At 37.5% G+C, this 25273-nt stretch overlaps 1 protein-coding gene across 7 annotated transcripts in view; it reads right to left on the reverse strand.

The window, feature by feature from the left end:
* The window catches only part of FRY (FRY microtubule binding protein), a 216267-nt gene that overhangs the window by 51987 nt on the left and 139007 nt on the right, over positions 1–25273 (reverse strand). For all 7 annotated transcript variants that reach the window (XM_079298273.1, XM_079298274.1, XM_079298275.1 and 4 more), the window contains 18 exons: positions 24820–24906; positions 23052–23311; positions 22548–22737; positions 21990–22114; positions 21740–21797; positions 19075–19166; positions 18702–18874; positions 17478–17638; positions 16550–16660; positions 15290–15444; positions 13154–13253; positions 12695–12866; positions 10685–10941; positions 10160–10306; positions 6546–6714; positions 5686–5776; positions 3837–3919; positions 522–672 (listed from right to left, as the gene is read on the reverse strand). In XM_079298273.1, coding sequence (XP_079154399.1) covers positions 522–672; positions 3837–3919; positions 5686–5776; positions 6546–6714; positions 10160–10306; positions 10685–10941; positions 12695–12866; positions 13154–13253; positions 15290–15444; positions 16550–16660; positions 17478–17638; positions 18702–18874; positions 19075–19166; positions 21740–21797; positions 21990–22114; positions 22548–22737; positions 23052–23311; positions 24820–24906 — 2582 coding nt within the window. The remainder of the gene's footprint in view (positions 1–521; positions 673–3836; positions 3920–5685; positions 5777–6545; positions 6715–10159; positions 10307–10684; positions 10942–12694; positions 12867–13153; positions 13254–15289; positions 15445–16549; positions 16661–17477; positions 17639–18701; positions 18875–19074; positions 19167–21739; positions 21798–21989; positions 22115–22547; positions 22738–23051; positions 23312–24819; positions 24907–25273) is intronic.

Below are 25273 nucleotides of genomic sequence, written 5' to 3' on the forward strand. Positions count from 1 at the left end.
TGGAAATAGGAAAGCACAAACAGGATGCCTATTTCTGAGGAAGTACACAATCTATAAATTTTCAGATTTGTAGCATTTCTTCTAAATACAATTAATGCTGCTGCACTTTAGTTACAGTATCAAGAAAACAAGTACCCATTACTGAAAAAACTCTATTACTGTCAATATAAATTATGTAAAAGAGGAATTTCAGAATATGCATGGCCTAGTTAGAATAAAAGATCAAAGTGCTATGAATAACAGCACAGAGGCCTGGGAAAAAGCAATTTTCCTTTTCTGTTTCAGTTGCTTCATCAGTCTCATTCTTATCAATGATGTCCTACATTGTAAATAGGCTTTCTGGTAGAAATCTGGTAGAATTGTGAGCTTTCATTGCGTGTTGATTTTTGCACTGGAAATCATCAGACATTGAATGTATGATTTTCAGATGTTCTGAATGGTGGGGCAGTTGGATTGGTGTTGGCCAGCTACTAAGAGGAAGCATCTCACTGTCTGAAAGGCCAGAATGAGAAGCTGCTCACCTGTGAAGGGGTCCCCGGGGTGTGATGGTTTCTGGCAGATAGTCCACAAGTGGTGCCCAGCATCCCCCATTGTAAGGCATGGGCAGGGGATGTGGCTGTTTGGTTTCAACAATATTCAATAACCAGCTTGTATATGGAGAAACAGGATCATCTGCATGGGAAAGCATTAAATGAAAGTGCATGAAACTCAAGTCTGGTTACCTATTTTTGTGAAATTCTGGAATAGATTTTACGCTAACATATGAGCTCAGCTGTTTGGAGCAATGTGATAAGATCCCATGAGGTTTGCAAATTCCTGTGTTCAATAACAAGTGATGCATTTTTAATCCCTCTTTCATGCTGCTGGAAATTAAAGAGATTCCAGGCAGACAGCACTGAATGGTAGGAGCGGCAGCTGAATCCCTGCTGTCACTTAGTTGCTTTGGATCCAGATCACAAAGCACCAAGCAACAGACTTTCTCTTCAAAAATGAGGGAAAAGTTCAGCCAACAAAGCTGCTGTCAGAAGCCATCTGCTGCAAGGAGCCGAGTACCAGTGACACATTCTTGCAGCTCCCCACCAGTGCCCTGCTGAGCAATGCTACAAAGGCAGAAGTTAAATGTCCTGAATTAACAAGGAGGCATAAGGAATGTAAAAAACATCTTCAGGGTAATTTTCTTTCAACAGGGATGAATTATATCTTGAATTCCTCAAAGTTGTATTTAATTTTGCTTTAGTGTGACAGCTGCTGTTTGTTAATGAGCATTAGGGGTTTTTCTTCCACCTGTTTATCTGCAATGATGTGGGTCAAGTAAGTTATTTCCAACACTTTCTGTCTTGTCTCAACTGCACAGTTTCGTTCATCTCTCCTGTATTTTGTTCCCTCTCATTTCTCTTTATTTTCTAACAATTCAGTTTTTATTTCTGAGGTCTGGCAGTCTGTGATACACTGCCATGGAAAGTATCCCTTCTAGGTCTGTTTTTGACATACATGGCCCTTTATGGATTTTTACTGAGTGTTATTTTTTTATCTTCTTTTTATGTTTTCATTTGTTTGTTTGCTTGTTTGTTTTGGTTTGGTTTGGTTTTGTCACACTTATTTTAGGTAAGCTTGAAACCCTCAGCATCTTACTTTTTTTTTTTTTTTAACAGCATGTATCTGATGCTTGCCAGCTTTCCCACGGGAAACAAAACTGTTTTGATGCCTACAAAAGTATCAGAGCTGGATTCTTCTAATGCATATCACTTCTTAATTTTGGAAAAACATCTTCAGATTTCCAGATCTTCAGGAGACTTTCAATGCAGTAGCTGCTTCTCCAATTACTTCTAAAATGACAACTTTATAACTTCCATTCTTAAGTACTGGTCTTTTAAGGAACACTTTATATCTTTATGATTTAGACCTCTACTTAGATTCTCTGGAGGATGATTGATTAGTTACAGATAAAGAATAAAATAACTTAATAATGTGGGAAAGTATGGCATTTTCACATACTCTTCTTCTAAGAATTAACCAGATAATGTTTGCCAGATGCTTTTCACTGAAAAGGCACTGCACAGGAGCTACTTATTTCTACTAATTTAAGTGTTCCACAGAAAAGTGCTTCATGAAGCTCACACCTAGATCTAGATCCTCACTTCTATTTTCACAGGTTTATGTGCAGACTGAGAAAAAAAAAAAAAGAAGGACCTTGAAGGTGAACATACAATCCTTGCCTGAATAGAAAAGTTTGAGTGCTGCCCCTAATTTGATACATGAATATCAAATTAGACTGGAGAGAGCCATAGCACCAAATCCTTTGTGTCCTGGGCTGCCTGTCTGAGGGAGTAGGTTGTTCTTTCTTAGTGGAAGTTGCATTATGTTTCTTGTAGAATGACAAGAGGTACAAAAAATTCCTTTCTTATTAGAATTCTATATAAATGTCAGTAGCTAAATAAAATACAATTTATTTTCCTTCTAGGTATTCACATATTTTCTAAAGGAACCCCTGTGAGAAGCACACTTTGCATAAATATTCATGGTACTACAAAGCTTGCAGGTACAGGCAGGAAAAAACATTTGGGCACTGGCTGGAGGAGACATTCCAAAAGAGCAAAGAAAATGTCAGTATTTTTTAACCTTTTATCACTCTTAAGCTCTTCTCAAAACCAGGTATTTGTGGAGGCTGTTTAGATAATATAAACGCTGTTCTCTCTTGAAAGATTGTTCATGCAGATCAGATTAGCACCAGTGCTACAATTAACATCTGGTGAAGCATTTTAAGTAGCTGCAGAACTGGAAAGCCATAAAAAATCCAAGACAAGTGTACTAAACCCCACTGAGTTTAAGATGTTGCCCACTTTCTTATGCATTTAAACAGTGGAGTTTGTACATACACAATATTTTGTCAATACTGTGCCTCACAATTGCAAATAATAGTTGTTGGTGTACATTAAATTATTCTATTGTATTTTACAGTCTTTGCATATTTTGCAGAAGAGTATTGCCAAAAATTACTTGGATTTAAAAATATATAAAATCTTTACTTTTTGTGTCAAAATACTGTTCAAAAATGGTTTCTGTAATACCAATCCAATACATTATGGCTGATACAGTACTTGACCTGGCTTTAATAAGCCAGTGATAAAAGTAAATAACAAGATCTTGCCTTTTTTACATTTGGTCAGGGCCTAGACAAAATCTCTAAATTGAATTCACTACAGAAATGAAGTCAAACCATCCAGCTCCCCAGTCTTGCACTATTGCTCAATAGTTAACTAGTTTTCTTCGGAATCTCTGCTAAGCACCACTATCCATTTACAGTCCATTTAGCAGAAATACATAAAGAACAAGAAGCATGCTCAGGTGCCCCATCTCCCCTCTAACACAGCTTCTGGCACAGTGCAGCCAGAAACTGGTTGCAGAGAGCAGATAAAAGCTAATGAGGAGATAAGATCTCATATTTGGAAACTCCTGAGCCTCTTTTCATGCTCATATAACAGCACTTGATCTGGAGGGATATACTGCCAAAATGCACAACTCAAAGTACTTGCTCTAATGCTCTTACAAGTGTTTTGCCTTGTCATGTATGAAAAACCTACTGTGTTACTCTCTGGAGGATTCTCTGCTGCTGCTTTCTGTGAAGTTCTCTGGCCTTCAAATGGGTTTGACTGAACCCAGATTAAAGAAAGTAAATTAACTAAATGAGGTTTGGAGGTAAAATAAGGACACTCCCTGCATGGCAATGCTACATTACTGTTTATACAGAACTTTAATAGAGAGGCTCTTCTGGTCATTGGAATGTTTTCCTCTCCAACCAAAACATCAGAAATTTCATCAAATTGAATATAACTTACTTTTGTCATCATCATAAGATCCTCCAGAGCTGTTACTGTACCTCGATTCTAGTCGGGTATGTGCTCTAGTGACATTACTGAACCTTCAAATACAAGAAAAAAAAATCTTCATTAGCAACACAGACTGACATTAAACATCTGGACTTTATGTTTACCAAAAAAAAAAAAAAAAAGCATTTCCTTAAGCATTCACTTTACACAGGAATAGACAGCAAATGAATGTAATGCTGATTCCTTCCACAAAACATTTTTGCAGCCAGTTTTTGAGAAGTTCTAACAGTGTGCTCCCATGTCACAAGCCTTTAAAATTTAGCAAAGGGAAACACTCATGCTGCAAATGGATGATTTTTTTTGAAGAAGAAACTGCTAAGGATGAACTGAGATATAAACTGTTCACAGCTAGAATTTGGCACAGATCATGTTCATGGGTAAAATCCTAATTGTTAAAACACTCAAAGAATGGTGCTAATAATGCCAAGGTTGTGGGTTCAACCCCCATATGGGCTATTCACTTGAGAGTGTGGGTCTCTTCCAGCTCAGAATATTTTGTGAATCTGTGACTGACTAATAGTCCAAAGCCAAGCCTGCACAGGTACCAAGCAGGAAAAACTACAGATCACCCTTCAAGAGGAGAATCCAGCAAATGCCAGAGCAGACTTAGCAGAAAAGTGAAGAGATATGAGAGCCAGAGCAAACTGCTCACAGCTGTCCTCAAATCTGCCACACATTCATGGTAAGCTGACTTTTCCTGGTGATCTCCTCTGACTTCCTCCACCTTGTGTTCTCAGGGTAATCAGGCCTGAAGTGGAATAAGAGGAGCCATACTGACAGCTCACACTCTAGTGATGATCTAAAAACATCACCATCCCTGCAAAGCTAGGAAATTAATTACAAATTAAGTATATTTCTAGTTCTCATGTTGCAAAAATATCACTTAGAGTCAAATCTGTTTTACTATCAATTTGAAACTTAGCACTGAGTGTAATTTCTTACTTACATTTAAATTACCAGACACATACAACTAACCTGACAAAATGCTGTTCTTGTTTGTAACATGGAGAGACCAAGTAATTCAAAAGTTCTTAAGTACAGAAAGGTTTGCTCACATAATTATCTCTGTACCTCCAAGCCCTGCCCCTTAGGGAAGGAGGGCTGGACTACTGAAGGGATACTTGTGACTATCAGTGACTCATGTAATGCTAATACACTAAGTGACAAATGCCATTATAAATTGTCCAAAGTTCTCTTGCAAAACCAAGAGTGTTCCTGTGAGATCTGTGCTCTAGGATCTGATGGCCCCTAGGCTTTGTATTGATTTGTCATTTGTATGTAAGTATGTATGTAAGCAGCAGAAGCCTAATGGAATATATAACCTATAAGCAAGTTATTTTCCATAGCTCTCCTCAATAAAACATTTCATTCAGACAAAGGAGGTGTCCTTGCAATCACTGATATAAATCTGACAAACTAAATTTTACTCACTGTCCATGAAATGGAACGGTGTGAAGAAATCTGATTTTTTGTAAAGATTTTTGTAGTCATTATTTGGTGCACATTCCTATTTTTTACTTTCACCTTTGTAGATAATTCCTACAAAACCATGACATACTTAGCACAATTCATTACATGTAGGTTTAACAGTTGTTCCTTTACAATTAAACAAGAGTCAGGAACTAGAATAATGAGAATAGCTTTTTTTTAAAAAAAATTACACATACTGGGATAACACCACTTAGGATCAATCTGAGCACCAGAGTTCCTCACAGAACAATGCAGAACTTTGTCCAACATCTCACACTCAGCCTAGGAAAACACCTACATTTTGGAGGAAAAAACCCAAACCACAAACCTTTCATCAGTCTCTTTTACCACTCTGTTCTCCTCTGCGTCAGGAAAACTATCTTGGCCAGCTACAACAGTGTTACTGCTGGAGGTGGTTCCTGTATAGGAGATGGGAGTAAGAACACCTGTTACATGCAGCAGACACCATCTGCAAAGCAACAAAAACCCATAACTTATAGGGTTTTTTAGCAGCTACAGCCAAAGTGACCATCCTGCAGGTACTTGCACATATGAATGAATGAACAGTGTTCTACAAACCAGGACCTGCTTCCACAGCTGGATGGTGTAAAGTTTACATGCTTGGAGAGGCAGATTAACAGAATGATGGTCTTCTACTCCTTAAACTAAGCTCATGCTCAAGAGACACAGTCTATTGTTTTTCAAGGATTTGGCAAAACATTACAAGGTTAAATGTGGGGCTGGTTCTTAAGAATATTTGACTATGGAAGCTTGGAAAATGGCATTAGGCCTTTTACAACAGAACTGCCACAACTCTGAGACTTTCAGTTTTCAGGAAACTCTGCTTGATGTATCTGCTGTGTTCACTGCATTGATGATCATTTCTTGCTCTGAGTGAAACAACCACTAGAGTGTTGAGTTTTCTGAAGAGTGGCAGAATTCTGAGCAGCATCAAATATTGGTAATATGCTATTAAATATACTATTAAGATAATTAAACACATGTTAACAAAGCATATACATCGCTAGGAACTAGAAAGAAATGTAATTTAGACATGCAACAAGGCTCTGAACCTTGTACTTTATGTACACACATCTGAATGGATGTAAAAGTAAGAGATTGTTTTTGGCAGGGAGATGAAGAGTCAAAAGAGCAGGAGAGCATAAAGAAAACACATTCAGGTCATACCAGAAGCTGCAGCTGAGGCTTTATTGCTGGCAGCAAAACGGTAAAACGGAGCATTATCACAATGTTGGACTATGGGGTTCACTGGGTCAGTTTGCTGCAGCTCAAAAAGAAGTTCTTCCATTGTCTGAATAGTGTTATTGCGACACAGATATATTGCAACCTTCTTTATCTGTGGAAGAAAGTAACAGTTGTTTAACTCTGACTAATGTGAATTCCCAAAGAAATGAACGAATGTTACACTGCAATACTGAAATGATCTAGAAGTGTTGTTACTGGACAGACACCACAACCATATACAGTTCATACAGAAATAAAACTTCTCACTTTGACATCAAGATCATCTCCCCAGCAGATTGACTCTATGATTTAATTATTTCAAATTTTTGGCTTACCATTCACAATGAACTGTTTATGTGTATAACTGTATAACATGCACATCTACAAAACTGTAGCTGGGGCCACAAAGAGTAAGCCAGGCTTTGAGTTGCTACTTGTATCTGTAAGCAAAGTAATAGCAAATGGGAGAAAGGCAGATAAATTATGTATACAGACTTAATGTATCCTGATTAGAAAAATCTGAGAGTATCATTTATGGAAATGCTGGAAATATCTATAAGTCTTTTAACAAGACCTCAAACCTGCACTGCAGCAATGAGGACTGTTGAGATACTGAGACCAAATTCAGCTGAATTCCTGAGGGGAAAAAAACCCTGATCACTATTAAAAGCAGAGACTCTCTCTAGCTCAAAATCACTTGATTCATAAACTGCTGAAGCTGGGAGACCATTTAGGGAATATCTCCCTGTGCTTGCCTGCTTGTTTTTAAAGATGACCCTAAACACATGCTTATAGGGGAGCTAATATTATAGGGGAGTTAATATATTAACTGAACTGAACTGCCTGTTGGCCTCATCAAGTATGGCTGTTCTTATACTCTTAAATACTTCCATTAAAATAACTTCCTTCCTGCTACTCTTTCCCTTCGGTTTTTTTTTTTTTTTTGGGTTTTTTTAGTTTTGTTTTTTTTTTTTTTTTTCTTTAGAGAAAATGCACATATGCAAAGTCTCTTTTACTCTACTGTGCTAAAAATTTCCCAGGGACTTTCCAGAAACAAAATCATCTCCTTCCTGAGGCTCATTTCTGGTTGGGCTCACAGTGCCACTTTCAGCTTCTCTCACTGCTGAAAGGGTCAAGCTCCCAACACCCAGTGTTTGCTGAAGAGGTTTCTGAACTGTAAATACCCTAAGAAATCTTTCAGTACATAATATAAAAGAATGGACAGCTCAGCAATTTGTACTGGGGCACTGGGAAAAATGCTTAAAGGAAATATAAGAGACAAAGCAATTAATTTAGATGATAAAAAAAAATTTAAAAATGTGAGTCAGGCATGCTTTTGGCTTGGACCCACACAGGGAGAACAGATGGCTGAAGGCACAAAGCAGCTGGTGACTGCCTTGGGGCACAGGGGCTCCTACAGGAGATGGGCAAACTGGCAATCTTGCAGCTCTGTGGTCTTTTAAGCCCAAGTGACCCAGAACACTGCTGATAAACTGTCCAAATGATCTTTATTTGCTAACGTGTATCTGTTATCTACATGATAATGGAAGACACATGTTTATGGTATCAGCAGTCTTGTGTTGTTAACAGAGTTAGGTAGGATTTCTTATCTGTAAACTCCAGGGCATTAGCAAAACACTGAGCAGATGCATGTGATAAGACCAGTGTGTTTTCCTACTCCAGACAAAGCTATCAGTGAAGGAGTGACTCATAAGCACAGTCAGGCTTCCTACAGAAGCCAAGAACTTTTTCAGATTTTGCAGAATCTGAGAATCAGACTTTTAACTCAACATTACAAAACATTACAGACTAACTGGGTGGTAGAAAACACGGAAACCTTGTCAGCTGCTGCTGCCACCAGCCATGAGAAGCCTGGGAGGGAGACCAGAAAAGTCCTACAGGCAAAATAGGAGATGCTGAGCAGATGAAGCTGGAGATGTCAGAACAGATTGCCCTCTTCCTGAAGTAAGAGGACTGTACTGTCCTGGAGGAGGACAGGAGTGTGAAAAGCCAAGGCTCTGAGGCAAAAAAAGAATATGAAGAAAGAAGTGCACTGGCTGGAGGGGGTTGGAGGAAAGGCTGTCAGAGCTGTGGGATAGCAACACTTATGGAAAAAGAAGGGGCTGAAAGCTTTGGCTTGGCAAGTGTCTGGATGGGAGGTAAGGTATGTGAGGGGCTGCTGGGCAAGAGGTGACAGGGTTATCAGGCTTTTCCAGTCAGGATACATTAGGAGTCAGACATATACTCGGCACAGGACTACTCCTTCCTCTCAGGAAACTGCCCCTGTTCCTTTTGTAAGCTGCCAGAAACGAGGGCAACAGCCCTCATTTTCTGTCTTATCTCTAAGAGGTGATTTCCACTTGATCTCTGCAAACGTAGCTGGAGATCACCTTTGTGCCTAATCCTAAATCTGTCTTAGATGGTAGGATGGGAAGAGGCTTAGATGGAAAGAGGTTGGGAAGAGGCTCATCAAACCTCCAGCTCAATGAATGATCAACACTGAATGGAAAGCCTCTGTAACAACTGAGGGAACAATCTTATTTCACAATCTTATTTCCCTTTGCCTTCCTCTCATATAAACATTGAGCTTGTTCTTTTACCAATTCCACTTTCAAATTTTTCTACTTTGGACCAGCTAGGCATATATATATAGTGACTGGGGAATGTAGAACAGTAAACCCTACAAATGAAAGGAAACAAACAGGATGCCTATGGTACAACAACAACATTCTGAAGATTTTTACAGGCTTCTTTATTTTCTTTATTCTAATATGCACAGCAGTCATCATAAACACTTTGGGCAAACTATTATTTCAGTAAATGTAAATGAAGAATGTTCATGAGGCTTCTTAGATAAATTTCATCACATTAATAGTTATTTCAGATTTATTTCAGGGAAATAAATGTAAAGAGGCTAACTAATAAAGCAACATATTGTAATTGTGCTGGAAAATTCACTAAATTTAGATTCTGTTTCACTCAGCAACTGAGCAATAAGGAACATGGGAATGGAATTAGCCTGATTTTCTCAGATAGCCCTGATTTTATTTTAACTTGAATAATAACAATATCCAGCACAGTTTGAGCTGCACATTGCAGCAACTGTTAGATAATTTATGACAGTCATGCAGAGGCAGAAGTTGAAATGGTAAGGAGCTTATAAAGGTTAACTATCTTCTGTCTCTTGAGATGTCCCAGAGAATGCTCTAGTCTGCTAAAGAAGAGGATGCAGCATTTTCTGGCAATTTATGGCCAGTCTCTGTTACTGTCCCCATTCACAGACATGCAAGGTTTCTCTTTGCTTGAGAGAAACCCACCTCTCACTTGCAATGGGGTGTACTCTGCTGGTGCAGGCTGAGATATGAACTACTCAATTTCTTTGTTTTGATTTCAGTTTCCTGGCACTTTTATTCCAGCCATTTAATTTTGTACAGTGTGTTAGGGAGTATGTTGGTATTTGTTTTAGATACAGAAATCAATTTTCTGCAGATAATAGATATTTTCTTCACTACAACCTGTGTAATCAGCAGTAAATAAAATAAAGTGCAATAACTTACGTAGGGTAAAAGGATGGTATCACTGCTAACACCACACAAACTAATGAGGAACTGCAGTGTTATCCTAAGGTTGTTACTCCATTTTTCATTGTTGGCCAAAGCATTCCAGACATTTTCCATCTCTGGTCCAGGAATTTCATCTCCATACTGTAAAGAATCATAGGCATACATTCCTTGAAATATGCAGACTTCCAAACTAAAACATGTTCTTTTGGAACATTTTCTCATGCAAAAGAACCCCACTGAAATGCTGTAAAAAGTTACAAAACAGTATTTTAAAAAGCTCTCTGACAGATTTCACACCATAAACTCCATTTAAAACTGTTTAGGTTCTGATCTACAGAAGGACTTAAATCGTAAGAGAAAATAAAAGTCTTGAAGACTGTAAATTCAAAAAGTAATCCTAAAATTAGGCAGGTTTTCTTTGATTGGTACAGACTGTTTCAGTGTAAAATTTCTGGTACTTCTGGAGGGAAGAAACAAAAGTTTTACAGGTTAGTTTTTTTGTTTGATTTGTTTTTTTACCTTGGCTGTCATATACATGAGATTATTAAGAACCAGGGAGGTGGCCTCAGGCGAGCCCCAGCCATTGCCTTTTAGTCCACTTGTGACTGCTATTTCCCCATCCTTGTCCTTCAGTTCATCTTCTGGAGTGGTAGGGCTTGAGCCAGGGAGGAGCAGCCTGTTGTCTACCAGTTCAATATTATGAAGCCATGGTAGCAGATAGGTAAGCATGATCTGTCTCCCATTGGGGTGTGTTGTTGGAAAGCGTTGGCTCACCTCTGAAAGAGTAAGAGTTGAAAAAAACAACATATTAATTTATGATGAAACCCCTAAATTTACTGTTTCAATCACATTTCTAACATTTGTTAGACTACCTGATGGTTTTTACCTTGCACACCACAAACATAAAAAAAACACACTCTTGATTTTCCTCAAGAGAAACATGGAATTAATGTTCAATAATAGCAAGCAATTGGTCATGTCTTCTGTCTAAAATAACTAACTCAGTCTGGGCTTAGAAACAGAAAGTCAACCCTTGTTACTATGCCATGTTATGAATTAAGTGAGGTAGATGTCAATAAAGAGGAACAAGGATAATTCAGTTACTGCTGGTAATTCTAGAATTCCAAGAGCTTCTGGAGAATACCCAAAGTGTTCAGCAGATTACAAATGCCCCACTGGTTTCTAAGCAATAGTTTAAAATAAGGAATAAGCAATAAGGAACAAGTAATAGTTTAAAATATTATACTGAGTGTGCAAAAAAAAATCTTGCATATATTGGGATTCTACTTCCTGTGGGAATGTCTATAAAATTTGTAGCTGGCTGTCAGTTCAGGAATGCTTGTATACAGCACTTTAGATAGTTTACAAAAAAAGAACTGGCACTGTAAGGCAAAGGGATTTGGAAAATCTGGGATCAGAAATACAGCTTCCTGCCAAAGTGAACCACTTTATCTCTCTTTACCAGAATTCTTCTGCAAAATCAGTAGAGGACACATTTCCTTTTTTTACTCACTGCCTGGTTTTTAAAAATCATGAAGACACACACTGTTCCCTCCTCCTTATGATTCTAGATGTACAGAAAGGATGTCTCACTTGGGCTGTAATATCCTGTATATCTGAGAATTTTTTAATGACAGAGTTGTTACAGCAACATGAGTAGACGATACCAGAAATAACGAACAGCATTTGCTTAATGACAAATGAGCCATCAGAATTTCCCCACACCAGTTATTTATAATTCATGGTATCTTGGGCCCTGAGAAATGTAAGGGTGATGTATTGTTCCTTAACCCTCCCTCCAGCCCCTACAGACTGAGTAAAAATAACAGAAAGGGATTTTAGGAGCCAGTAAAAATTCCCACGATTACACACATTTGCATTCTGTTATTTAAAAACTAAAGCAACTCATAAGATTCATTAAACCAGACAGACATGTCTCAAAACATCACTGTTCCCAGGAATGGCCTCACAGTTGGCATATTCTGGATTGTGCTTCTGCAGGTCTCATTATTTAACCCTTTTTTCAGTAATTCTGAAAATATATACTTCTGATAAAATTAAAAAATGCTGAGATGTGCAGATGTGTCAAATAACAGAAAGCAGAGATCCCTCAGAGTGATTTGAATCATTGGTAGAAGTGGACACATGCAATCAATCTGACAAAAGTTCAAATCATGTTTATAAAAAATGAAGAAATATAGCCTCACAAGTATGATCTGTGTAAATCCATGTGTAAGAAGAATCACATGAGAACCCATCATAGTAGAGTTTGCCAATGTCATTGTAACTAATTCAGGGCACTTGTAATTTCAAAGTTACCCTAAGGTCACATAAGTGGCACAGAGTCCCCAAAGAGGGACTTTGTGTGAGTACCTCTAGGTATATTGGATTCTTAAATCTGACTTGACCTGAACTAGAATGAAAACAGGTCAAGATAAATTTATAAACAGAACTGTGGTTCAAAATGGTAGCAGTCCAGCATTTGTACAAAAATGTAAAGGAGATAATAAGTGAAATAAATATAGGTACCTGAAAAAAGTGGAAGGGTAAGTTCAGGATACATCCTTGCTAGTTCACATGAAAGAAGGGCAAGTGAGACACTGTAAAGAGGTGGCAGTGGACCATGTGTCCCATACAAGATACTGCCTGGTCTTTGCTCAGCTACCTTTTTTGAATAAACAAAAAGCTTTGATTCAAGGATCTATAAAAGACAAAAAAAAAAAAAAAAAAGGAATGAGACAATAAAAATTCATTAAATCAGGAAATATCAGCATGTGAAGTTTAGCTGTCAGAGAGAATGCTCTATATATTTAAGAGTATATGCTCCAAATACAAAAGACACTATAACATTCATTTTAATATAAATATTTGTCAAAGTCGACTGCTTATTTTCAAAACAAAACTAATGTGTAAATAACAGCAGTTTATAAGAAATTCACCAAAACAATCTCCAAGGATAGGAGGAAAAAATAAGTAGCTGATACATGCCTGCATAAGTTGCATGGAAATTTCATAAATCTCTCTGTTGGTGTCAGATGCCTTGAACAGCACCAAATTTAAAAGTGTCACAATATCAAAAGGATAGTTCCTAGAAGAATAAAAAGAACATTTTTGTGAATGCTGGTGAGGAATGTAGATTATATTCACTCTGATTTACTCTGTAATACGGTCTAAAGAGAGTTAAAAGAAATCTTTCTTTTTTCTCTTCCACCATCAGAATATGGGAAAGGGAGCCCTTATGAATACACACTGCTTGATCAAAGGACCATCTGGTGAATGGGAAGAAAGAAAGGATTATTTATAATTATCTTACATTAATGCTTAGGAATGCACTGAGTTACCCACAATGAAAATGAATTACCTGTGTCTGTGACTGTCAATTCATTTTAATTTACAACATAAACTGTGTATAGGAGACAGGCTGACACCCATGAAAGAAAATAGGGAGCATGAACGTTTTCAAGGATAAAGAATTTTTTAAGCCAAGCTGTAATTTAAACAGTCCCTTTGGACAAAAGACATTATCTCTGACATGAACATTCTGAGTTATTAGACAATTCTGTGAAAATTGTTTTCAAAGAGTAAACATGAAGAACTGCTTCAAAAGTCAGCATCAATTGTAGTGCTAAATATATCAAAGTGTTAACAAGAATATTGTTAGAGGAGTAAATCCCACATCACAATATTTGGATTTGCAGTAAATAGGTTTCTGTTTTCTCATGATGATTTGTAAATGCACTGATTGAATTGTGAACCATCAATTTATCACCCTAGATGTCAGCTACAATGCTCCTGGATGGCAGCAGGATGTCTATTTGGACTTTTTAAAATGGCAGGTACATGTGTGTAATGGGACATTCTTGGTAATTCCATATACCAGCTGCAACCCGAGCTCTGTAACTGGCTCTTTGCTCTTCCACTTCTTAAAAAATAAATACAAAAAGAAAAGAAATGAAGGGAAGTGGCTTCTTTATAGAAAGTTGAGTGGACCATATCAATTGCTCATTTTTCAGGTAGCTTAAGCAGTGGCTTCGTGATTCATTTTGATAGATGATAGAGGAAAAACTATTAACAGTCTTCAAATATTAATAAAAATTCTCAGCTTGCCAGAAAGAGTTCTTTCCCTTCAAAATAAATCACGAAGACCATACTGTCAATTTTTACTGTAAGAATGGAAAAAATTGATTTTTATGTCACAGTGGCACAAGTAACACAATTTGAGGAAAAAAGACAGGCTGAAGCTGCTATATTTCTGTGTTCATTAAAATAAAAACCCTGTTAACATAACTGAACTTGCAAACACAAAATTCCATTGATATTTTGAAAATCTCCATATAATGGAGTCTCTAGTCTAGCTGTTCCTGTGAGAACAAAACAGTTTTGCACTATGAAAACTATGAAACACATGACTTACTTTGATTTTCCAAATTCCAGTTATTTTTCTATTGTGTATTTCTCTATGCTGAACAGACATCTTCCCAAATTATTTTTGTGAAAAGTAATTTTTTAAAAAATTAATTTATTTTAGTAAGATGCAAACTACTGCATTATTGTATTCCTCAATAAATTTTGTCTTTGAAAAAAGAAAAGGGGGGGATAGAGTTTTCTGAAGGTCTGGCACAATATTTGTATTCATGCCTTCATGTGGCTTGTGCTTGCTCAGCATTAACAATAATGATGATACCAGTTGACAGTAAAGGGAACTAAACAAACCAAATGAAAGCCAGCTTAGAAAAAGAACACAACTTTCAAGATAATAAGCCAAAATAATGACTTTCAAGCTATTGACACTTAAAACATTTTTCCTTTTATAAATTAAATTAAAAACCATGCCAAATATTTTGAAATGAGATTTAGTACTTACATTCAAATAAAACTTGTTGTAGCTTTTTTGTGTGTTTCTGAGGAAAATAGCATCAAAATTCCCCAGATTTCAAATATAGTAGTAAGAACATCTTCTACCAATCCCATAACTTTCCTTTCAGAATCAGGAAAATCAAGCAACACAGTCTCAAGAACTGTTTGAGAAGGTATGAGTGTGACCAACAACTCCTAACAATACAGCAAGCTGAACCTTCAGTTTTCTTTACATGTGCAAGTGTAGAATAATAAATTAATCAATACCTGCTTCCACACACAGTTGCAATGGCTTTGAAACACCCAGAGGCAAGCTGGTATGATCCTGTGTAACATCGATCTATAGCCCAGTTGAAGAGATTGATTTGATCAGGATTCAGTTCTAGCAACAGGACCACAACTTCACAGCCAAGCTGGTGAACCTGAGCCAACGTCAAAACACAATTGATGGGGTCAGATAAGTTCACTCTCTAAAATTCTCAGAGTGACATAGGCAAAACAGGGTGAAAATGGAAAATTCGAACATGTAAGAAATCGGATCATTTGTAATAAATTTATTTTAGGGATAGCAGAGTTGGAATGTGATTCAGGTTTCAATCCTCCTCACTTGAAAGTGTACAAAGACTATGTACAAAGACTATGTAAATGAAATAAATTTTCCAAAATTAAGCACAACAACAACCAAAAGGCAGAATTTTTGTAAAATCTAAGATACTTGATAGGTGTTCTTGGGCAACTTCCTTTTATATCAATTAATTGACTTGTTAACTGATTTCCTACTTCACGTGAATTTCAAAGAGTGATAAACTTTCATATTTATCCTTCTTTTGATTAACACAGAAGCAAGGCAGACAAAGAAATATACCTTTTTCAAGACTAACGCTTGGACTTCATGTTCTTTCAGTACAGGATAGTGCTGGTACACCAAACAATAATGATTAATATTCTGTCACCAAGTGTAGGTGACTGGCTGTAGAGATTGCATATCACTGACACATATCTTTATAGCTCTGTCCCTATCAACATTCCAAAATCCCATGTAATTTCTGAAGGATTTTCTCTGAAGCTATTAATTCTTTCTTTAAATTGCTCAACCTTTTTTTTTTTTTCCTAATTACCATTTCCAAATTTCTATCCTCTAGGTGCTTCACATGCATTTTTTTAGGTTCTGCTATTTGCCTTTCCTTAGCAGAGTTATGTGTGCTGGTATGAGAGTTTTAGGGAGAACAGCAGGACAAAGTGCAAGATACCAAAAGGGAAAAATTGTTGCCCCTCTCTCTCCACTTGATATAAATCACCAGCCTACTCCTCCTTAATCAAAGAGGCAGTTCAGCAATCAGCTGCAAACACAGAACTACGACTGTGTAGGTACAAAGTTGAAGTTCATCTTCACAAAAATGGAAAACAGCACCAATAATCCATTGCATGTTCTTTAAGAAACAAAAAAAAAAAAAACACTTTACAAACTCTTTCCTCACCCAGTACAGAGTAATTGTCCATCAATGTTGCATTTTGGTCAGTACTTACACGTAAGTCTTGACAAGCCAGAATGTTATCAAGCCATTTGTAAAGATATCCATCAGGGGAAAGACCAACATTATCAAACACAGGTCCACAGCAGAGCACAGCTGACATGGCCTAGAAACACATGAAACTTCAGTTACACAAAAGGTAACAAAACAAACCTTCCTGAATGATCTGAGTCCAGGCTAACAGGATTGCCACTTGCTTTCTCTTTGGAGGAACTATGGTGAAAATGGTAATTCTAGCTGACTGCTAGAATTCAGTAATTATTTTGCTATAGATTTTACTGGATTCCAGATCATGCTGAAAGCATTTTGGAGGGAATACTATCTTCAAGATACATTTTGTCATTTTACTCAGTATTCACAAATCAAGCTACAAAAACAATTAAAATATACTCAGATGTTTCAACAGTATGCTACTGCAAAAATTTAAACTGTCTTACAGCAAGTGGTACACTTCATATAATTACATAAGCTATTACTTTCCTAGCTTACTCATGCAGGGGAATTGCAACCAGTTTTGCCACAGAAGTACATTATTACTGAGCATGTTTCCAGGAAAGCATGGGAGGCATTCCTGAGGTGCACAGATTCAGTATCCTGAGGTACTGAATTGGAGCTACAGCTAATTTCAGAGCCCAAGGTCTTCTTGCTGAATCTGCTAACTCATTAATGAACACCTAAGTAAAATTTAAAAATGCACACTGGTTTTTAAAATGATTAGCCTTGAAAAGTGTCAATAAAGAAAAAAAAAAGTAACTTCAGTGCTACATTCTGTGATACCACTGTACATTTATATATGAGCATACAAGTTTGCATCAAGTACGCCAATTTCCATTTCTTTGAAATAAAAGTAAATGGACCCCACAAATACTTGTATTTTCACTGAAAAACTGCTGTTACTGGCTTTTGCAGCAAAACTTTAGTACCTTTAATGCACAATACTGGTATCTTGTAATCTGGTGGTTTCTATCACTGTAACGGTCCAGTGGTGTGAACATAATGCTGAAAGGTCCTGCCCACTGACTGAATAAGATGAACAGGTGATGCCTCAAGCTCTGTTGAGGGAAGAGAAATCTCCTGTGGTGAACTAAGTGAACAGAAACAGAAACAGTTGTGATTTTGTTAATATTAAATACACATTTGTGCGGAACAGTGATGATTTCCAAATTTCTACAAAAAGGGAGGGGTTTTTATATGTTCAACATACACTTACTCTGAAGTATCTAAGCTCCTTAAAAAAATCTAACCAAGTGAGTAAAATGCATCTTATTGCTAAGAACCTTCAGTTATGAATTAATATACAGTTATATAAACATGCATATCTGACTATAGAAAAATATTTAAGAATCTAATTATAAACACAAGGTTTTTCACAACTTCATGCATTCCTTTAGTGGCAAATATTTACTTGGCTTTTCCAGTTAGTTTAATTTGAGCCTAAACAATAATTGTGTCTTACTCTAATACAGTTATAGGTAGGGACAATAAATAAAAGAAGTTTGGTGGCTCTTTGTTTATGAAAAATATGTGGTATATATTCTCAACAACTTAATTACCTGAGCAAATGAATAAAAATCCTCAGACCACATCTTTCAGCAATTAGATTCAGGCCTTTAAAGCAGAGGGTTTTTTTCCCCTTTTTTATTTATATTTCTGAAGTGATATTGCAATATATAAAAAGCATGAAATCAGTTGGATAAATCTTTGTGATACAACTGGACTCGGGTAATGTGAGATACTGTCTCAACACCTTGGGCAAGTTTTCCACTACATTTAATATTGCACATTGTCTGCACCTACTTGTATTTTTCAAGGCCTGTCTGAGTTTATGAAGAATCTGGCAATCAAATCAGATGGGGGAAAATAAAACCTTGTGCCAAAGAAATCTGAAGTCCCTGGAGGTAACAATTTCTTTGCTAGGCTTTTAAAGAGGTGATTCCTAGACATGACTATTACAGGCTTCATCAAGCTTTATTGGTATTTTTATTTCAACCTTAGTAGACTTCTGAACACTTTTTTTCCTACATTGCACTTTACATTCATTATATGAAAATTCACAAGCAGCAAAAAAAGCACAGACAAAAAAAAAAAAAAGAAACAAAAAATTACTTTTCCAATGCTTGTATTAAATGCACAATTTAACTCCATACCTGGAACACACTGAATCAAGTTGGCAATCATTGCACTGAAATGTGCTCTCATATCCTTAAGGATCTCGACTTCTTTATCATTTTCAGCCTCCAAAAGCATGCGAGTCAGATCAACATACTCTAAGAACAAGGCTCCAAGGGCCAGGGTATCTCTTTCTAAGGCTCCATTTGTACTAGCATAAAGGAAAGTTGCACATTAATATAGAACAACAGAGTAGTTATACTACAGTTTTCTGCAGAAGTGCATGCAAATCTCTCCATATCTGATAGACCACACAATTCTTCAAAGAACATACTGACATCACCTCAGTGTGGCAAACACTGAAAATTGTTTCATGTAAAAATCAATATGTATGAAGAGTGATAATCCTACCTGTCACTTATAACACCAGCATCAGCCAGGAGCTCAAAAATTCGCAGGAGTTGCAGCCTTAGGAGATCTCGTCGTTCTCGACGCTTCTTGTTCTTGGAATTTAAAATAACAACCATGTTTATATGCATAGGTGTACCCATTAAAAACTGTAGCTTCAGAAATGGCAGTATTGTAGTGATACTTAAGAATTCCAGTTCAAGAATTTTCTTCACAAAGGAACCCCAGTACTCTTGGATATTGGACTATAACATTGTGCTTAAACATCAACAAGGAACTGAATATGATCAATTTTTTTGTCTTTGTAATTCTTGAAAAAAATTTTTAACAACTGCCTTAGCATTTACTGAAAATGTGGAAATGAAATAATGAAATACTGGCTAAAAATAACTAATATCCAAGGTTCCTGTACCAAAACCCCATGGGATATTCATGTTAGTTTAATGTCATCTAGTCTGGGTGCTGGAGGCACTTACAGTGCAGAATGTATATCCAGACCCAAGGAAGGTATCTTGGTGATCAGCCTGACTCCTGAACTTGGCAGTGCTGCAGAACAGCATAACTCATATTCAAGTGAGCTCCTAGCAGACACCACTCCAGTCCAGTGCTGGAGTGTTGACTGCAGGGATTTTGCCCACAGTGATGTACTCCTCTCACAGAACAGGACTGTATGGTTGTTAACTGGCTCATTGTATCTCCCTGACTTCTAGAAAGCTCTCCATTCTGTCTTCTATCTTTCCTTGAAAGATGTGAATGCAACAAGGCCTGCTCTTTGCTGAAAGGCTAAATTGACTTGTTTGTATTCATTCTGGTTCTCCTCTAAGCAAGAAAAACAAGAGAAGGTAAAAAACTGCTGTTGCACCCAAAGAAACAAGAAAGCTCAGAGAAAATGCAGATTTTGCTCTTCAAAACTGAGCAATACTGAGATCAAAGGCTTATCTCTTCTAGGACTCTGGCTCTGCCCATGGCCAGTATTAGATGTGTGGGAGAATAAAATGATGCTTTGTCTGGTATTCTGACCCAGAACTGGCAGAATTGCAACACCCCAACCAAAGGTTTTATTCAAATAGTTATGCCATTTAATTTGTTTTATTTAGAGCCCTGTTTTTCTCCTGTTACACCTTTAAGGCTCCAGGAAGCACATGCAGAGAAAAAAGCAGATTTATTGTAATTCAGTATTTGCCAGACACAGCTGCCTCCTGCAGCAGTGTCAGAGGTGATCTGGCAAGCTCCGTGCCAGCACCCACAGGGCGGATCTTGTGTAATGTCCATTTTGGTTTATCCCTGCAGCTTTGGCCATGCTGGGAATTCTCTTCCTAGTCACAGCATATGTTCAAGGACATTGTTTCTGGGGTGTTGGATGCCAGCCTGCTGACATGGAGGCCTGCCATGCTCTCTACAGCCACACAGCCCATACAGTCATTCCTGGGCTTCCAGGTGGCACTGCTTACAGGAAGGTGTCCCATTTATTCATATCAGGAAAAATACAGCAATTAACATTGCAGTTTCTTGCTCTTGTACTTCTCTACTGACAATTCCATTAGCTAAATTTGCTCTTACTGCATACAGTAAACCTCTGAATTCTTGAAATTTCCTTCCTGAGGGTACACTAGATATGTATGTCTCCAGAAAAGGCTTTCCAAGTCTAAGTTGTCTTAAATGATCCACAGACAAAATGCAGAGGCAAGTGGCTGCACCAAGGTGTATCATATCAATCAACTTCTGCCCAGTATCAAAACAAGTGACCTTTAAATCAGTGACTTCATAGGGATGGAAGCCACACTACTGAATTAAGGTGTGAAGCAAGGCAGAATGGAAATGATTGTGGATGTTTACCAGACACAGAATTATTAAGAACTGTCCATGAGCCATCTCAGATTTTTATCTTGGAGCCTGATGGAATGGTCCAAAACTAAGTCAAGGAGGGAAAACTGAGCAGAAGTTGAGACCAGTATTGAAGCTCTGCCCATGGCTTTTCTGTTTAGCTGCACAGACACATCCTGCCACTAAACTGTTTACTGATGCTACAGATTTTATCACCAGAGGTTTTTAAGAACACAGAATTCTCTCTTGTGTGGATTGAAGATCTCTTGGGAACTCTTCCAGCAGTACTTTCTCTTGTAACAATGAGATACTATAATGAAGGTTAAAACTCTGATGAATGTGTCAGTTAACTGATCATATTTAGGATGAATCCTGTGCCATGTGATCCAGGATGACCCTGCCTGAGCAGGGAGGCTGGACCACTTTGGTTCCTTCCAGCCATTCTGTGATTCCATGAAGTTGAAATATGTGACCCTGCCTGCATCTAAACACTGCTAAAAAATGTGCTTGTAGCCCAGCTGTGTTAAATCTTTTTTTCCCAAATACTGAAAGTGAATTTCCAATATATCCAAGTTCTGTATCAGAAGGTTCCATATTGGACAGGAAATTTTTCCTTAGAATGGAATTCTACAGTGTCCATTTTGGATCACTGATAGAATTTAAATTAAACTAGATTTTAATGGAATTATTTTAAATTATGCAATTAATAAAAATTTTTGTTGCACACAGAGCTTAATTTGCTAGTTAGTACAAAAGAATATTTGTATTTCAAACAGACAGAATTACTATTTTGAAAACAATTTTTCATTTAAAAAAACGAGTACATTTGATTTTTGCAACTAACCTCTGGTCTTCTTTCTAGAGCTTCTTTCATTAGTGGGTGAAGTTCTTCTACTAATTCCCTAAAATAAAAAAAAAACATAAATACTTGTACACAAAATCTAATGTCCTTTGAAAAGCATAAATATTTTATCTGATATAAAAATGAAGCTCTGAAGTGCAAATAAAAATTTAAATATATATTTAAGTTACAACAAAAATAAAGCACTTGTATTAGAGGCAAATAACTGAGAATATGATAAGTGGAGAAGTACCTGAAAACAAGGGAATTTGTTCTTCCAAATCCTAATACAAGTGATTCTGTTATTTCTATGCTTTCAAGTCTCATCAAAGGAACTAGCTGCTTTAGCAAGACTCCAACAGATGGAGTTCCAATAGCCTAAAATATATTGAAATATTGTTAAATTTAATTGTCAGGATATCAATATTAAGTAAACACAGTTTTTTTTACAAACAAACATTGTCTGAGAATCAATACACATTTTAAAAACATGCTGGAATGATTTTACTATTATGAATATCAATCCACCAGTATAACTTAAAAACACATGTCCAGACCTTCTATATTTTGAATGCACATCACCCAAAACGCAAAAAACCCCCAATATATAGACAACACCATGTCTTTTGCCAAATATTTATCAACGTATCATATAACACAGATGTTTTAATTGTTAACCATGCGTGTTAAGTAGTTTGCACATATCAAAATAACCCCTGAAATACTTTCATCAGAATAGGATTTTGCAAGTGGATGCAGCTTAAAATTCTCCTAAACCAAGTTACAGTTCACTTGCAGCAGGTTGCATCACCTTATTATCGTAGTTCATTGTTCCATCAGGAGTGGTAGCCATGATCTCTGGTGTTGAAGCACGCAGGTGTCCTGGGCTCATAATACTGGGCTTTGCTACTCCAAAACACAGAATAAGGTAGTTTCTCCACAAGGTGACATAGTTGTCTCCACTGCTTGCTGTACTTGTTTTCTTTGCATTAACAGGAATACTAGAATTTTAAAATGAATTATAATTAGGAAAACGATCATCCAGTCTTAATTACAGCATTTTAAAATAGTTTAAGAGGGAATAAAATATGGTATGTGTCTACCAGCTGCAATTCAACATGACATGATACATAGGAAAAATCAGTAAATAAAAAATTACAAGTTGCAATTGTGAAACTCAAGCCTGCACAGCATCAATTTCTGTGTGGCAGCTCACAGGTGGGTGGACTGATACTCAAACATGAGACCAAAGGAAAGTTTATATTAAAATCATACAGCCCATACAAACAACATTGAAATGCAGATGGCCACTTACTTTGGATCCACAAGAGGCATTATCAGCTGTAGCCTCGTGAAGGCGTATGGCCAAGCATAGCTGAGAGCTGTAGGACAGTGTTTGGGTAGATTCTCCTGCCTAAGAAAACTGAAGAGGCAGAGAACCCACGGGTCTTTAACAGACTGTGCAAAAATCCAGACATGGGAAGGACTTTTCACGTCGTAATGGCTATTTACTAGGACAGCATTCCACTCCACCAGCCACTGCAAATCCACACTGTGTGTTAACGGGATTGTTGTCTACAGAGAGAAAAGATAAATTAACATCCCTTGCTGTACTAGTCAGAAACTAGGCACAGAGGCAAGACATTTGCTTTGCTTTATTATTAATGAACAGAATGAAAGAAAAAATTCAAACCTTGGCCTTTACAAAATGCAACACCCAAACACAGGTGCTGTTATTTCAGACAAATTTCCTAATTCCTGTATTATGAAGTCAGAATGTCTCTTTCTTGCTCAGTTTCTGTTTTCAGATGCAGAGGGGCCCAACCTCCCCACCAATTTAATGTCCCCTTCTGTGCTGGTTTTGGCTGGGGTAGAGTTTATTTTCTTCACAATGACTGGTATGGGGCTGTGTTTTGATTTGTGCTGAACACTGGGTTGATAACACAGAGATGTTTTTGTTATTGCTGAGCAGGGCTCACACAGAGCCAAGGCCTTTTCTGCTTCTTGTACTGCCACACTGGAGGTGCCTGGGAGGCTGGGAGGAAACACAGCCAGGACAGGTGACCTAAAGAGGTGACCAAAGGGAGAGTCCAGACCATATACATCACACTCAGTCTATAAAGTGGGGGAAGAAGAAGAAGAAGAGGGGCATTTGGAGTGAAGATATCTGCCTTCTCAAGTCACTGCTGTATGTGATGGGGCCCTGCTCTCCTGGGGATGGCTGAACACCTGCCTGCCCATGGAAAGTGGTGAATTAATTCCTTGTTTTGCTTTGTTTGTGTGCACAGCTTTTGCTTTCCCTGTTAAACTGTCTGTATCTCAACCCATGAGTTCTCCAGCTTTTGCCCTCCTGATTCTCTCCCCAGTCACACTGGCAGGGAAGTGAGTGAGTGGCTATGTCAGGCTTGACTGCTGGCTGGGGTAACTTTTTTAAGCACCCAACATGTGGCACAAACCCACAGCCCTGGAAAGGTCAATCAATGTAGCAAGGACCATTTGTTGCTTTAAACTTACTTAGGCTGAAGAGTGCCCCGAACAGATTGCTCCTGCCCTTTGGAAATGGGTCTTTCACTAATCTCTGGCACAGCATGTAAAATCAGTTGTCTTATGTATCAGTTCTACTGACACTTTTTTATTTAAAATGCTCAATCTCTGCTTCCTCTGATGCATGTCAGACACATCAGGCCCCTGAGAGAGGAAATGAGAGATTCACTCCAGCTGTGAATTACTCTGGAGCTTATGCTCAGGTGTGCAGGCAGGGCCACTTTCTATGGAAACAAGGGAGCTAAAACTTATTATTCCCTTCTCAAACAGATGATAGCAGCGAGTGCCTCCAGCATTAGGTGGTGCTAGTGATAAGACTTTCTCAACTGTTCTTTTTTCTGCAGCGTCTTCCATACCCATATAAGATTGCTTTCATGGAACAGATTGTCTGGGACATTGTGGAGACTTGGAGCTCTTGGGTAGATGGCTGGAGCCTTAAAGCTGTATGATTTCTTTGATTTTTAGCAGTATTATTTTTAGTATTTCATGTCTGATATTTGTTATATAAACACAAGCAGTAACAGTAAAGTAGTACTTACTGAATCTGAAACAGCCACATGAATAAAGCTTTCAAGAATAGAAGAACTCAGCTGATCCATAACATCAATCATAGGTCTATCATCATCCTGCATAATACAGAGAATACAAGTTTACTGCTCTCCTGACCAAATTATTTCCCTTCTTATGTCTCTGGGATATGCAACAGAAACATCTAAAAATTAGGACATGAATCTGAAGTAGCTAAAAATATTCATTGTTAACGATGGGTACATTTAGTCTTTTCCAAATTAATCTCAGAAGTAAGTCCAAGCTGCGGTTTGAAATGAAGTTAATTTGTGGCTATAGCTCACTGCTTAGCAAACAAAAGCACATATCAGAAAATCCCAAATGACTTTGGATAGCTGGTATCAAAAGACTGAAAAATTAGCTTACTGTTTATTAAAGCATTCCTTTGCCATGAACACACATATTTGTGTTCTTAGGCATTTAGAT

Source organism: Erithacus rubecula (genome assembly GCF_903797595.1).
Source record: "Erithacus rubecula genome assembly, chromosome: 1".
In the NCBI taxonomy this organism is placed as follows: domain Eukaryota; kingdom Metazoa; phylum Chordata; class Aves; order Passeriformes; family Muscicapidae; genus Erithacus; species Erithacus rubecula.